Source organism: Dysidea avara, chromosome 9 (genome assembly GCF_963678975.1).
Source record: "Dysidea avara chromosome 9, odDysAvar1.4, whole genome shotgun sequence".
NCBI classification, from domain to species: Eukaryota; Metazoa; Porifera; class Demospongiae; order Dictyoceratida; family Dysideidae; genus Dysidea; species Dysidea avara.
The window spans coordinates 24,742,546-24,758,019 of NC_089280.1; the positions used below are offsets into that span (position 1 = coordinate 24,742,546).

The 15,474-nt window shown below is 36.1% G+C and overlaps 1 protein-coding gene across 1 annotated transcript; it reads left to right on the plus strand.

Moving 5' to 3' along the window:
* The first annotated feature begins 2,461 nt into the window (after positions 1–2,461).
* LOC136267221 (uncharacterized) lies at positions 2,462–13,107 on the plus strand. The gene is made up of 4 exons (XM_066062308.1): positions 2,462–2,524; positions 6,883–6,973; positions 7,021–7,557; positions 12,294–13,107. The coding sequence occupies exons 1-4, from the start codon at positions 2,495–2,497 to the stop codon at positions 12,950–12,952; spliced, it is 1,317 nt and encodes a 438-aa protein (XP_065918380.1). The 5' UTR covers positions 2,462–2,494; the 3' UTR covers positions 12,953–13,107.
* The last annotated feature ends 2,367 nt before the right edge of the window (positions 13,108–15,474 follow it).

Below are 15,474 nucleotides of genomic sequence, written 5' to 3' on the forward strand. Positions count from 1 at the left end.
GCGAACATCACAATCTTGGAATACAGATGTCTAGTAATCTTTCATGGAATAATCACTACAGTATGATCTGCTTGAAGGCATATAAACTCCTTGCATTGTTAAGAAGAGCATTTGGCAGATTTGGAAGAATGGAGGCTAGAAGATTTCTCTATTTGGCACTTGTCCATTCTCAAATGACTTAATTGATCATAATTGTGGAACCCATACCTAATTAAAGACATTACTACACTTGAGAGAGTACAGGGGCACACATCAGATTACAGATTAAGACCACTTCAACTAAAGCTACTGTCGCTGATGTATACTCTTGATTAAAAAAAATATTATGATCTACTTTTTTGTGAAATCACTAAAACAGCCAAGTGATCACTTTAATATTCTGAATTATGCAGCCTTCTCTAATAGTAGGACAAGATCAGCTACAGATTACAAGTTGCTTCACAATTATTCATCAAAATAATAAAATTTGTAAATTCTATTCCAATCGCCTCCCTATACAGACTTTGGAATGTTCTTCCCCCTATCAACACTGAACTACATTTCAACACAATCAAATCAATAATTTACAAGCACCTGTCGAACCATTTTACAGAACACTTTAATCTGCCAAGTAATCCATGCATGCACATATCATCTCCTTTATCCTTATTATAATTGCTGCAACATTGCTCCTATACCCCTAATTTTAATTTTAATTAATCATTAATGTAATTCAAGTTTTTTTGGCTGCTCCTGTGCTAGCAGACCATCAGTGCAATATGTAATCTGTGTTATATAATTATCCGTCTCTTTACTGTAATTTTACCATGCCATGTACTGTAAAGTTATTACTATTACTATGCATACATTAACATGCAGGATATGACATGATATAGGATTAAGTGTTTTTTGATGTACCCAGCTAGGGTATACATGCATAGCTAGTGCAACACATACATATGCATGCACTGATATGGACTGAACTGAATGACGGTGTTGTGATATACACTATAATTATATAGGTTGCACTGGTGTATATACACAGTAGTATACTGCAGGTGATACCAGGTAATAGATTTGATGTACTTACCTCCGCAAGTGGAGTATAATCATACATATCTGAATCACAATTATGATTGTGTGTGAATGTATATTAACATTAGTTGTTTGTCAGTTAATTACAAGTGTGTGCATGTACGTGTGTAAGTTGGCTTGAAAATTTCCACTGAGTTTTGATTGACAACATCTCCCGGAAAGGTATTCCAAAGTTTAATCGATGATGGCATATATGAATATTTGTATGCGTCCACTCTTGCGTAGGGATGCGGCAATTATGCCGGCATAATTTTGGGCATAATAGGTATGTGTGGGAATCAGGAATTATGCTAGCATTTTGAGGTAATTATAAAGCTTTTAACAGTAGGAAAATCTGCAGATTGCACAATTCCATTAAAAAGATTGAGATACTCTAATAGAGCAGTCAGAAACTCTAATAGAACAGTCACTGAATATTATTTACTCTAATAAAGCAGTCATATTGAAACGAAATACTCTAATACAGCAACCAGCTAAAGAATTCAAGACTATTGGAAGCTTAAACATCAATGAAAATGGTCTGATACAGCAATAAACTGGCATTATTAGCCAATAATTGTGGCATAATTTTGGGAATAATGGGCAATTCTCAAAAGCATAATAGATGAGTTTTTGAGCACTGCTCAAAGCATAATGCTCAATTTTTGGAGTATAATAGCCTCATGCCTACTCTTGTGTATGGCTGCATGAGGTGACCACATATATAGTGACATGTTACTGGTACTAGCATATTGTCATCAATGTCAACATCAACAATATCATTAATTATTTTGTAACACATCAGTTTTGCATTTGTTCTTCTGCTTTGCAAACTAGGCCATCCCAAAGATTCCAGTCACGCTAGCGTATCTGCATGTCTTTCTTATTTAAAGCAAGGTATATATGCAGGTATGTAAACACAGGTGTACACATGTGTACAACAAGACATATATACACCAAATATACAAGCAGGCATATACACAAGCAAGTATACACAGGTACACACAATTGGCAAGTATACAATATATAAACCCTAACATGGCCCAGCTAATCTAAACCTACTTTCTGATGTATACTACAGCTGGATCAACTCTTGGTCTTATATCATGCCACTCAGCTGTGCATAGCTATTACAGGACATTCAACTGTAAAGTTCCTGTTTCCTATATAAGGAGCCACCACATGCCTTAGAAAACAGGACTTCATGCTATTCTCAGACAACAATTCAGATTACTGCTAGCTATATGTTATTATAAATGGTTGCTATATATTGTTCATGATTTAACTAGCTATAGTGTCAGCAATAGATAGCTAGTAAATCTTGCACTGTACTAAATACAGAAGCATGAAGTTCACAGTCTTCATACTGCCAACACTTCTCCCACGTATATTTACTCAGTCACGTGATGTAAGACAACTTGTGGACAGTGTTGGGACCGCAATGGCTGCTGACATCTCACATAATACACAGGTACGTATGCAATAATTATTGGTAGAATTTTTACTGCAGTAATCCACGGCTGGCTCAGACGAGGGGCGTCACACCGGCGCCTCAGACCAGTTGTGTGCTGGGACGGGGAGGAAAATGTGGCACCATCAGCCTGGAAATGTGTACCTAGTGTTACCAGCGACCAAATGACAAAAAGACTACAGGTTGGCTGGCCGCGACTAGGCCCGCGAGTAGCCCACATGTCCGAGTCACGAGATGAATGCAGGTACGTATACCACACAGGCGAGAGGCATACCCAGGATGGAACGGACAATAGTGCCGTCTACAAATGTAAATACATTTGTAAACGGCAGCTTTGACTGAGGGAGAGTATGTGTACAGAGAGAACGTTGAAGAATATTAAGGATCTAGTTGCCTTTAAACTTATTAACTGACATGATCTGACCACTACATGTCAAAGTATTGGACAACAGATATAGTACTGTAGAGAGGTCACATGATTTTTAAAAGTCAATTTTTAGCTACAGCACCTTGTAGAGCATGAAGAATACTGCAGATTGATATATAGGTTTGCCACATTTGCTTCTGTAATAGCTAGTAACCGTTAAACAAACAAGTAGGCGGTTCTCCAGACATCTCTATTGAACACCATTGGTAGCCATGGCACAAAACAAAAACAAGTGACGTATGCGGAATTACGTCACTTAGTATTATGAAGTGCATAGCATCACCAATAAACTATTGTAGACATTCAAGTTGTATCTTGCAATGGGCAAAAACCATTCAACCCACGAGTTGGACTACTTCTACATGTAGCGAGCAACGATGCTCTTCTCCCATATGTTTTCTATGGGAAGAACTTTAACCAAAAGCCTTTCTGCTCTGATCACGAAGAAACTCACCAGAAGAGCACCATCTTTACTAAGTCAACACTATGAAACGAATGCACCTACCACCTAACCCGTCTACAGAACGCACAACCATTGTGCCACTCAGTGTCACTCTTGCAATACAATTTACAGGAGAAAAATTCCAGAATTTCGCAGGGGGTTTGACATCACTAATAGTAGATGGTTATTCAGATAATTATTTCACATTCAGAAAGATTCAAGTTTAACCATTAGCGAGACCATTAAATAACTTGAGACAAATCAGCTTGTAGAAGATCTTGATCAGAAAGAGATGTGATTCTGAGTGCTATGTCATCTGCAAACATCAAAACTGAGCTGTGGATGTCATCGATGTATAGTAAAAACAATAGAGGACCAAGCACAGAACCTTGGGGGTACTCCAGGCAGCCACCTTAAAAATGAACCATTAGCTAATCAATGACTCTTTGATGGAAGTACCTCAACCATTGCAAAACATCACCTTTGATTTCCAGACATTCAAGTTTCAATAACAACTGGGAGTGAGGTACACAGAAGGCTGAAAAATACAATACATTGAGTGGCGCCTTTTTGTGAGCAGCTGGTTTACTCTGTGTGGGGGGAGAAATGATCACATGTTGATTTCATACAAACGTGGGTAGCTAGCACTAATGCCTTTTGTAACTTCTTGTATAACTGGGTGCATAACATTGAAAATTGTAGCCAGGCTCAGTAGAGCGGATTTCTGGGCTTGCTGGATCAGTCTTGTCACTTTTAATGCTATGTCAGAGTCTCATATCCACTGTATGGCTACCACCACCTGGCTGCCAGCTCAGCTAAAAGCCTGAATTTTAGATGTAGTTAAATCCAAGGTTAAATCGTAGATATCGGAGCCTATATACGAAGATGCAGGTAATATAGTTAATGCAGGGCAGATCTATAGAAGGGACTAAGAAATGTGACAACTGCATATATAGTAGTAGCTATAGTTACGTAGTATTGTATGCAAAGTACACTTAGTATTATCTAGGGGGATGCCACCACAGGAAAATTTTGTGCCAATTTAGTGAATTTGACATGCATGACCAGCAACTGAATGTTATACTGAATTATGTATATTGCAACTACTTTTGGAGAATTTATTTTCACCACCATGTGTCTTGATATATTCCTATTGTACAAGTACACACAAAAAATGGAATTTTTACTGGAGTAGGGACCATGCATGGCACATCGATGAGACCAGCTGGAGTAGTGTGTGATATTAAATCACAGTAAAATAATAAGAAGTATTATATCTCTACTGTGTTCAAGATACCATACCATAACGGAAATGCACAATAGAGATATAACACTTCTTATTGTTTTATTTTTTAAAATTCTTTTTATTTATTAAAACTTTACAGCATAAGTGCTGAAGATGTCTGTAGGACACCAGTCCTACAGCCTTGTTTAAAGTTAATTGTTATATAAAACGTGTTTGAAAAAGTGGAGAAAGGAGAAATTTAATATCATGCACTACTCCAGCTTATTTCAGTACTTTTTTTATCAATGTGCTATGGTCCCTACTCTAGTTGAAAATTCCAAATTTTTTTGTGTACTTGTTTGTTAACTTTTTTATAAATAATAATTATTATGATTGGTGAACCCATACATACTGCATCAAAAGAAAGAAATGATGCCACACACCCCAGCTATCAATTATTGTCTGAAAGTGAAGTATCCATTACACTTCGTTGTCAACTATGTTAAACCCGTTAAATAGCATTACGAATCAAGAATTGTTCAGAAAGCACCTCTGCAATCTACGCATACCACATTGAAAGAAAGAAATGGGGCTACGAGCGCCCCAGTTATATCAATTATCATCTGAAAAGTGAAGTATCCATAATGCTTTGTTGTTAGCTATGTTCAACAAGTTACACAGCATGATGAATCAAGAATTGTTTGAAAAGCACCTCGGCAATCAAAGTAGCCACTAAATTAAAATCCGTTAAAATATCTTTAATTACATAGCAACTTGTTGAAAGCATTTTGGGTTGATCTGAAGGCTTATTTGGGCTTAGTTTTACCTAACCAATACTGCTTCATTGTCATCTGGTAAAAGTGAGTCTGGTTTTGAGTGATGTTTTTTCATGGGCTACGACCATACCTTTGTGGTCACTACTATACAGTACGATTAACAAACATGAGTGTATATATCCAGAAACCAGCTGTTCACTTGATATAACAAGCAGCATGGCATGGATATATGAATCCCTTTTGTCAAACATATTTAATTTACAAGACTTTACACCTTTTTGCCTACTACTATCATTGGAAGTCAACTCCCAACTACTGCTGACTTGCAAATTCCATTTTTCCCAAACAGATTATGTACACACAACTTGTAGAACCAATTTCCAATAAAATTAATAATAATTGTTCAGTAACTAAAAGAATTCATTAAATATTTTAATGATAGCTAATAGTTTATACCGAGCTCGAGTGAGTGCACAAAATGGGATGTATATACACTGTATGGGTACAAAATCACATCACATGTTGTACTGGAGTACTTAGGCCATACCTATTTGAAAAGTTGTTGCTCAGATTTATTTTACAACACAATGTGTCGGTTGGTAGGCAAAAAAAACAAAAAAAAACAGCTAGTAACTATAGGTTTAGACATGCTTATGATTTCTGGTCACAATTTATTATTTATTAGACAGCTATCCCTCTACAAGTCATATACTATGTCATGTAAGTCACATTAAAGAAAAATTTAGCTGTATGCAGACCTATCAAATCCCTTCTAGTATGTAACTATAATTGTAAATGTACAGCTAGTAGTTCAATGAGCACTGATGTATTAGTATAGCCAGGGGTGAGGAACACGTTGGTTTTAAGTAATCAGATAACTAGCATTACATTTGAGATCAAAATTGTACCAACTGACTGTTCTATTAGAGTATCTCAATCTTCTGCAGCAATTACAAAAATAATCTTAGGCGTCACGTGATTAAGCATGAGGTTATTATGCTTTTGAGAACTGCCCATCATTCCCAAAATTATTCCACCATAATTGGCTAATAATGCCAGTTTATTGCTGTATCAGACCATTTTCATTGATGTTTAAGCATCACATAGTCTTGAATTATTTAATTGGTTGCTATATTAGAGTATTTCATTTCAATGTAACTACAAGTCTTGAAAGTTTGGAAAAGTATAGACAAAGTTTGTGTACTGGTATGCCCTTTTTTGCATCCAGTCACATAAAATATAATAAAGCAAGTCACACAAAGTGTTCACAGCACTTACAGTATACAGTCATGTTTGAGTCTAGAGAAATAGACCTCTGATATATAAGCAAGTTAACTGTAGGTATACATTTTGCAACTATGTCTGGTAGTTATGCTATACTTCCCACTGGAAAATTAAAACATTGTATCATGCACTTTGTACTCATTCACAACACTTGTATAATGTATTAGTGTTGTTGTGTAATCAGCATGTATGATGACTATACAGACTAACATGATTATCATTTCACTGGTTATTTTGTTGGGTCACTCCACTAGTGGTCAACAGTATCCTAATTGTGGTAATTGTCATCGTGATGGTGAGTATGACATGTTTTGTATCATTGTGTAACATGATGAGTTGTAGATGTTGTTATAATATCACAACCACCATTATCATATACTACGATGAGGTCAGATGAGTTTGGTGGTGTGCAACCCAGTAATGATGGATGTACACCAATTGATGGACAAGGGACCATTAACTGTGGAGTGGGGACTACCTTGATGGACTGTGAACGTGGACCTACCAGAAATATCAATTTTTCAGATTTATCTTCTTATTTTGTATGGAACAGGACCAGTTCAGTACTTAGAAATGTGTCTGTGGTGTTCAGATTTGATCAACCAGTTATTATCCGTAGGATCAGTATGTGGTTCTGGAATGCACCAAACGGTGGTATAGAAATCCCCAGTTTGACACTGTATTCATCAAATGATGACTCCACTACACCATCCAATCAGATCAGTATTGATACTAGTGATTCTCCAGTACCTGTGGAGAACAGACTACACAGACTAAATGTTGACATTATCAATGAAGGTTTGATGTTTCATTCATTAAGAATAGTGGTGGCTTTTACTGACGGGTTATATATATTCCTAAGTGAAGTGTTGTTTTGTGGTAAGTACGTAAGAGTGCAATAAGTCACGGTATGTGGTAAGTTGTGTGACCAAGTGAAGTTGAAGCACTCTACAAAGAGTAAATGAATCCCTTATGGTATAGGTAATCTCTAGTCTGACTTATTCATACTGTGTTTTTCTGGAACATATCTATCTGAAGTTTGGAATTTAAAGTGATGCTACATGGTTGTTGTAGAATTTTAATTTTAGCAGCTTCAATCTAAGTCTCAACATTTATGCTGTAGCTACACTAGCTCTGTTTGACAGCTTCAGTACCAATGGTTTTCTTACAACATGAAGTGACTATATATAGTGCTTATGATTATTCAGACAAAATTGTCACTAAATTCCATCTCAAAAGGCAAAAGTTCCTTTTATGCCCTGGACCCCACTGTATAGAGCATGCTTTGTCCATTATTGTATTGACTGTATCAAACAATTACCATTAAATTTGTTAGCCTCTGCCCCACTATTAATTTGTTACAATTGTTAGTCCCTTAAAATACTAAATCTGCCTCTGATGTCAACTTGTCTACATATGATCCCACATAATGAAATAGCAATTTTGCATGGTATATAGTATTGTAGGGTTGTAGTGTATCACATGTGAGTTTCTTATAAAAATAATGTTGGTGCTCTTATCTATAAAAGTAATGGTGCTTGAGTTGTAAAACTTAGTGTAATGGTAGTCATTGTAATAAAATGAAATAAAGCCAAACCACACTGAGATCAAACACCTTTTTATTGGTGCATGTTAACAAAGCAGCTGGAGCATAAACTGATTTGGTGCATGGGGACCTATCATTTTCTATGTGAACTATATAATGTTAGTGTGTATTTGATATTGTTTATATCATGTATATAATCTGCACATGGCAGATCTTAATGGAGTTGTGTGGCATGTGTTTGCAAGATCAAGACACGTGGTAGTGTGTCGTGCAGCCAAGAAACCAAGAAAGCCGGCATGCCATACCATGAGTATATTTACAGGAAGTAATAAAATGCAATTTTCATGCATACGTAGCTCCATGCTCCCTTCTCGAATTAGAATCATTTTTATACTGCAAATTCAGCACCCTACATACCAAATATGAGCAAATTTGCCTAGTGCAATCGTGAAATATTAGCCTTCAAAATTTGGCTTTATTTCTTAGTTTTTTAGGAGGCATGTGGGGGATTAGATTATTTTTGCACACTTTACAAAAACCATTGTTAAATGCAAATGCATAGTTAGATTTTCTTGAGCTTTAGTACACTTTAACCACATAGTGTGGCACAATTACGTACCAAGTTTGGTGCAAATCTGAGTAATATTCATAGAGTTATGGATGATTATTTGTGTTGTTAAATAAGGCCGACTTGTTGTCACACCTGCAGGGTACACTGCTTATGGGAATAACTTATAAATCAATATGCGTATAGGTTAATTGTCATAATTCAAACCTCTTGCGATTTAAAGAAATTGCAATGACCATTACAGAGTTACAAGGCAAAAACCAAACAACTGTAAATCACAGGATCAAAATACTCTAATAGAACAGTCACCATGGGGTAAAAAGTGCATAGAAAATGTCTAAAAATTTAGCTACTAGCATTTGAACCAAGGATCTCCATACTGAACACCCAATCCTTAAATACTGAGCCGCTGCTATGTTACCTCACTTAATTTCTACTTTATAAATGAAGATTCTAGCTAAAATTAGTAAGAGTTCACAATTTTATATATCTACCAATGGAAAATCTAAATTATTCTAGAAAATCCTATGTGTGTTCTACTAGAAATCCTCAAAAAAATGTGCACTCTATTAGAGTATTACAAAAATAATCAAATAAACTCTGTATTACGATACTGTTGCAACTTTTCTAGTATTCTATCGAATCAAATCTGGTATTATAGCCATTTTGGTACAGATCACCGGGGTAGTATACTACTAATAAGACCTACTCACACCAATAGTCATCATCATAACCATAATAATTAGTGCTATGCTAATAAAACTTGTGACAACAGGTTGTAAATCATATTCTAGCATTAAAGGTACAGGATTTGCTTTGTGAAAATTGAGCAACTGCAACTTACCACGTTTTGCATGAAAAATCAAGATACTTTAATAGAATAATCACTGCAAAATCCTAATTGACAAATAATGCAATCATGTATGCCTAATTTGGAAAGACTTTACAAGACTATTGCAAATAAATACAGGTAACTTTATATGAAAAAGCAAGCACAAATTTATTATATCAGTCTTTACATGGTATCAGATCGATAAATATTTTTCTGTATTGGTAGAGCACTAGTTTGTCTTTCATCTATAGATAAGAAGAACAATGATATGTTTAAAACAAACCTCAAAGCCAGTGTACAGTGGCGTAGCCAGGAATTTTTTTACGGAGACAAAGTTTATACACTGTCAACCAAATTAAGAGGGAATGGTTCTGGCTCAACTGATTCACAAATACTTTCAAGTATGGGTGGTACAGCATTTGCAGGTTGACTATCTGGTTGGAAGGAGGAAACTGTTTCAGAAGACTCTGAGCATTTTTCTACATGTCATATGTAATGCTCCAGCATAAGTTAATGCTACTGTATACCATGCTCCAATTATTAGACTAGTTTAATTGCATGCGACACAACTTACTCCGGAGATATTTTGAACGGTCAGGCCATCCATGGATTGCAATGGACGTCATAATCATGTGCACTACTTTTTTTGAAAATATATGCTTTGAAATGGCATGTGGAGCAGGTTATTGTTTGATTGTAACTGCTAATGCATGATATGCATGATCATTTAGCTCAATGTAATGCCATGCAGTTGACTCATTGAACTTTTGAAAAGTAGTGTGAAGACAGTTAACATTGATCAAGCAGTGTAATGAGACCAGTGGCTATAATCTGTATTGAATGCTCTATTAGAGTATATTACGATGACTGCTCTATTAGAGTATCTCGATCTTTCACAAATTCAAACCACACAAAATAGTACTAAGCAGGGCTGGAGCCTATGATGATATGGTGCCTTGCATGGTGCTGGAACACGTTTCAGCTACTGGGGTACAGTAATGCTGTCTAGTAACGTTTGAGTAGAAAATTTGGGGTGCCAAAAACTCAGGCCTGCTCAGCCTGTTGTTGAGCATTTTTACTGAAGCAGCTGCCTCGGTTGCCTCAATGGTAGCTACGCTACTGGTGTATGGTTGGCTTTGGGGTATAATTTAAAATACAGAAAGAAGTGAAATCCACACCAAAACAACCAAGCTGTATAAAAGGGTGCAGCCTTCAAGATGAAAAAAAGTTGTGAGATCAAAGGTGGCGGCCATGAAATTGGTGCAGTAATATTAGAGGATTTTGGTACAAATCTGATTAATAGTCGTAGAGCTATGGACAATTATTTGCATTAAAAAAGGCTGACTTGTTGTCATGCCTACAGGGTACATCACTTATGGGAATAACTTAATAATCAGTATGCGTATAGGTTAACCATCATAGCTAAAACCTTTTGAGGTTTAAAGAAGTCGCATTCTCATATTTTTTGAGAATTTCTAATAGAACACACACAGAATGTTCTAGAACCATCTAAAAGTTTCATTAGTAGATCTACGAAATTATGAACTTTAAATATTTAGTAAATTTTAGCTAGAATCTTCATTTATAAAGTAGAAATTAAGTGAGGTGAACAACAGTGAGATAGCAGCAGCTCAGTGGTTAAGGATTTGGGGTGTTCAATATGGAGGTCCTTGGTTCAAATGCTGGTAGTTTCAATCCACTTTTTTACCCTGTTGTGACTGTTCTATTAGAGTATTCAACCCCATAGCCTTTTCTACACCTAGACTTAACTTGTATATATGTCATGCAGTATGGTAGTATTTTCTATAGTATAGTGATCATGCAGTAGGAATCATGGAGGTAAGGCCTTTCTTTCCCAAGAATATCACCTAAAAACCAAACATAATTCCCTTCATAACAGCTTTGCAGTTTTAATTAGGCATAACCAATACCTTTAGAAGTTTTTCTCTATGGAATTTAAATATCTTATTTACCTGAAGTTTCCTGACTAACTAATTGATGATTTATGCCTTCAACAAACCATAATTTGACTATGGTTAATGCTGTGGAATTGATTTCTTCACTGTTTGACATTGTTTTGGCCCGAGACATACCTTCTGCCAGCTGCAGCATACACAATGGACTTCCTTTTTTTTCCCTTTGTGTCCCACTTCTTTCTCCATTACCTTACTATACTATTTAGAGTTCTCCATTACCATATGATGATGGTGGGTTACCATGCACATACCACATGATTGCAGAGGTGCTTCTCAAATTTTTTTTTGTTTGTAGTGCTGTATAATGGGTGAAAACATAGCAGAATCATTGTTCACTTCCCACGGTGCTGAGTGTGGTTGGTCTTTTGCAATGGTATTTCTGTTGCCTAGCAACAGCTGCTATGGCTGTTGGATTAGGATGGATGGCTGTGGTATTCGGGATTTCATTGTAAACAGGAAGGAAATAGGGAGGAAATAGTTGCTCGGCTTCACCTCACACTATTTACTCCATCCTGTTTACAATGCTCACACTATTAATCCCAAATACCACAGCCATCCATCCTATTACATATACAAGTGTAGGGATTATAGAATAAAAGGTAATGAAATATGGGAAGTTATCTACACCTCCAGCTCCCTTGTTTTATTACTTTTTATCTCAACTCAAATGAAAAAATTCCTATACACATGTAGCTGCCTATGGTAGTACAACAGAAACCATTGCTACTACAGTCACAACCACCACCACTACTACTACTACTGCTGCTGTTGTTGTTGCTACTACTACTACATTTTTAACTGCTGCTACTACTACTACTACTACTACTACTACTACTACTACTACTACTACTACTACTACTACTACTACTACTACTACTACTACTACTACTGCTGCTACTACTACTTTTAGCAGAAGTGTTATTACCCCAACACCTACTCATACTACTGTTTTAGTTGACCCAGTTAGTGGTGGCAGCACTGATTTCAACATTGGGTTAATAGCAGGTGTAATAGTAGCAATTATTGTCATCATTATTATCGTCATCATCATTGTATTTGTGGTTGCAATTATGGTGTGGAAGAGAAACAGAAGTGTATCCACTAAACCAGAGGGTGTATATTACAGTGCTATTGATGAGGGAGCATTACAAACATCTTTACCAAACAAACCAGAACCAATTTACACTGAAATGAGTGATGAACAAAACAATACTAAGAACATCTCCAATACCAGCCCCACCCAACAACATGTCACCATGCAGGATAATCCTGCTTATTCAGATCCTAAAGAACAAGTTGTGTTGCAAGACAATCCTGCTTATGGAAGTACCTCTAGATATAAAGAGAATTGAAGGAATGCTGACTCTTACTGTTTGAATCAGTTATCATGAACTGTTTCTTGCCCCTTTAGTTGTGTAGAATAATGTAGCAAGCATGCATAACAATTTCTATACTGTAACCATTTTTAAACTTTGTGATTTATTGTGATATAGCATGTGGCTAGCTTCTCACAGTACATCAACCACAATAGCAGTCTGTATAAGCAAGATTTAAAAAAAATCCAATGCATAAGTTCAGGGAGCAAAACCACATAATAATATAATTGCTAAAGATGTAATAACCTACTGTATAATGCTTGCAAAATGATGTATTACATGTACAGCTATGCGGATAGTGTGTGTGTGCGCATGTGTCCACACATTACTCATCCCAATTCTGGTTCAGTCAGAACCGACCATACTAGTATGTAGCCAAAAGCTTTTTGAGTAACCAGGAGACATGCAACAGCAAAAAGGCTGGGAATTAACATGAAAGTAAAATTACACAGACATACAAGTCCATTATGCATTAATCCAGTTTATGAATATAAGCATATGTACACCAGCACAACATCTATCCCTTACAATTGTAGCCAAGAAGAAGCAAACATTGATCGTTTCCTTCAAATGCCAACAGGGCCACAAAAAAAAGAATACCTTCAATGATAAACAGTGATGTTAAAAATAGCTACCTATGTACCTTGGCATCTAAAGTAATGAGTAGCTTTGTCTCACCATTAACTTCGTTGATGGTGTTGATACAGCCTTGTCTGTACATGACGATACGTTTACCCGTTGGCCTTTCATCCAGCAATGTCATCATAATTGGGACATCAGCTAATGGCAGCTCCTAAGAGAGAAACAACATACCTAGACATGCTCTTAAAGTGCTGATGTAACCATATAGCTACTAAAATCTAAATAATGATTAATAAGCCTCTATTGAAACCATCAGGACATGAGACTACTTGTCTGATTTGGAGTGCCCTTGGCTTTATTGGTATAGTTAGCTACCTAGCTGTGATACACTGATATATGACACTTACCAGCACAATCGTATTTATTTTGTCAATACTTAAAAATAAATTAGATTCTTTGTTATCCGAACACCTGTGTGCCAGTTCAATTTCAGATAAGTGAATTTGTGTGGATAAGTGAATTTCATTCGTTTATTTACAGTACAGTTCAACTACTCTAATAGAACATACAGTAAGTGTCAAAATGTTCTAATAGAACAGTCATTCACACTGTTTGGATAATTGAGTACCTACTGTAATGAGACACAAATGTTATTCATAGTAATTTAATTGTCTGAAGACAAATCAGGATAGATTTAAGAGGTGTTTAGGATAATGAAGCTGCCCTCAATGCTTTACCATAATTATACATTAACTTCTATAGATCATATATAGTAGAAGCTATACAGGTGTAATTACATCTTAAGCAATGGATGGGAAGAGCTGAGCTCTTACATCCTGTAGAATCAATGAGAGTGGTCAAAATTAGATTTAGTATACTCTAATAGAACAGTCGACTAATCTTAAAACATCCAAGGATTTTTATTGAAGTTTATATTTGTACTACTTGACCACTGCACTATTGTTATTTTACTAATTGTACAAAGAAGGTAAAGTCTATACCTTTTTATTAAAAGTCCCAACTGAGATAGTGCTTATAACACCATGGTGATAAATTCACTATTGGAGCCTTTATACAAAGTACTTTCCATACTTGTGACTATAGTACTTTCCATTTTATATAATTACTGTCTTAGCAGCCACCTGTATAGAAAGACCACCTCTCTATAAAGGCCAATTATAAATTTCCCAAATGAGATGTCTATACACCAATCCACCTGTCAAAAGCAGCCACCTGCCTATTAAGATCAAGAAATTTTGGCCCGAAGGTGACTGGCTTAGTCAAGTTCCACTGGTGTTTAGGTCAAACTACTTCCTATTACAGGAGAAGAAGAAGATTACAACTGCAACATCAAGTAAATAGGCTTGTAAAATCTGCCCCAGCTGGAAGTGGTGCCAGTGTAAACTTTCTAATTTATCAGTATGAAGTATAGTATCTAGGTAGAATTATTTCTCCCATGCAAATGTAGGGGTCCATCTTCCAACCTCTGCCATGAAATGAGAAACAATATGATTATAAGATAGGAAAAAGAACTTAAGGTTCTGAGTTATATTAAACATAATTTCCTTTTTAACTCTACACTCATTTATGCAAGTTTCTTAGTTCTTACCTAGTAACATTGCTTTGAATAGGTCACTGTGACCATTCTAATAGAGTATATCTCATCTTGTAGCCATTATTATTTGACTGATAAAGACTGGATTCTAAAACTCAACACAGGAAACTTCCCCATGATGATGACCTCAGTGTATAATATAGATTTGTTAGGCTTTCCTACTCACTCCACACATATTTTGCATATAGTCAGAATCACCTGGTTAAATACAAAGCAACCAACGTTGGTGCAATAGTACCGCCTTACCAAAGTCAGAAAAGTGTAGTGTGAGGACTGAAGAAGGTACAGAACACTGCTCTTT

Excerpts from the sequence above, each read along its gene's own strand:
- LOC136267221 (XM_066062308.1), top strand. The coding sequence starts at position 2,495 with ATGGCTGCTGACATCTCACATAATACACAG. Across the intron at positions 2,525-6,882 it reads ACATCTCACATAATACACAG|ACTAACATGATTATCATTTC; the intron begins GTACGTATGCAA and ends ATGACTATACAG. Across the intron at positions 7,558-12,293 it reads AAGTGAAGTGTTGTTTTGTG|CTGCCTATGGTAGTACAACA; the intron begins GTAAGTACGTAA and ends ATACACATGTAG.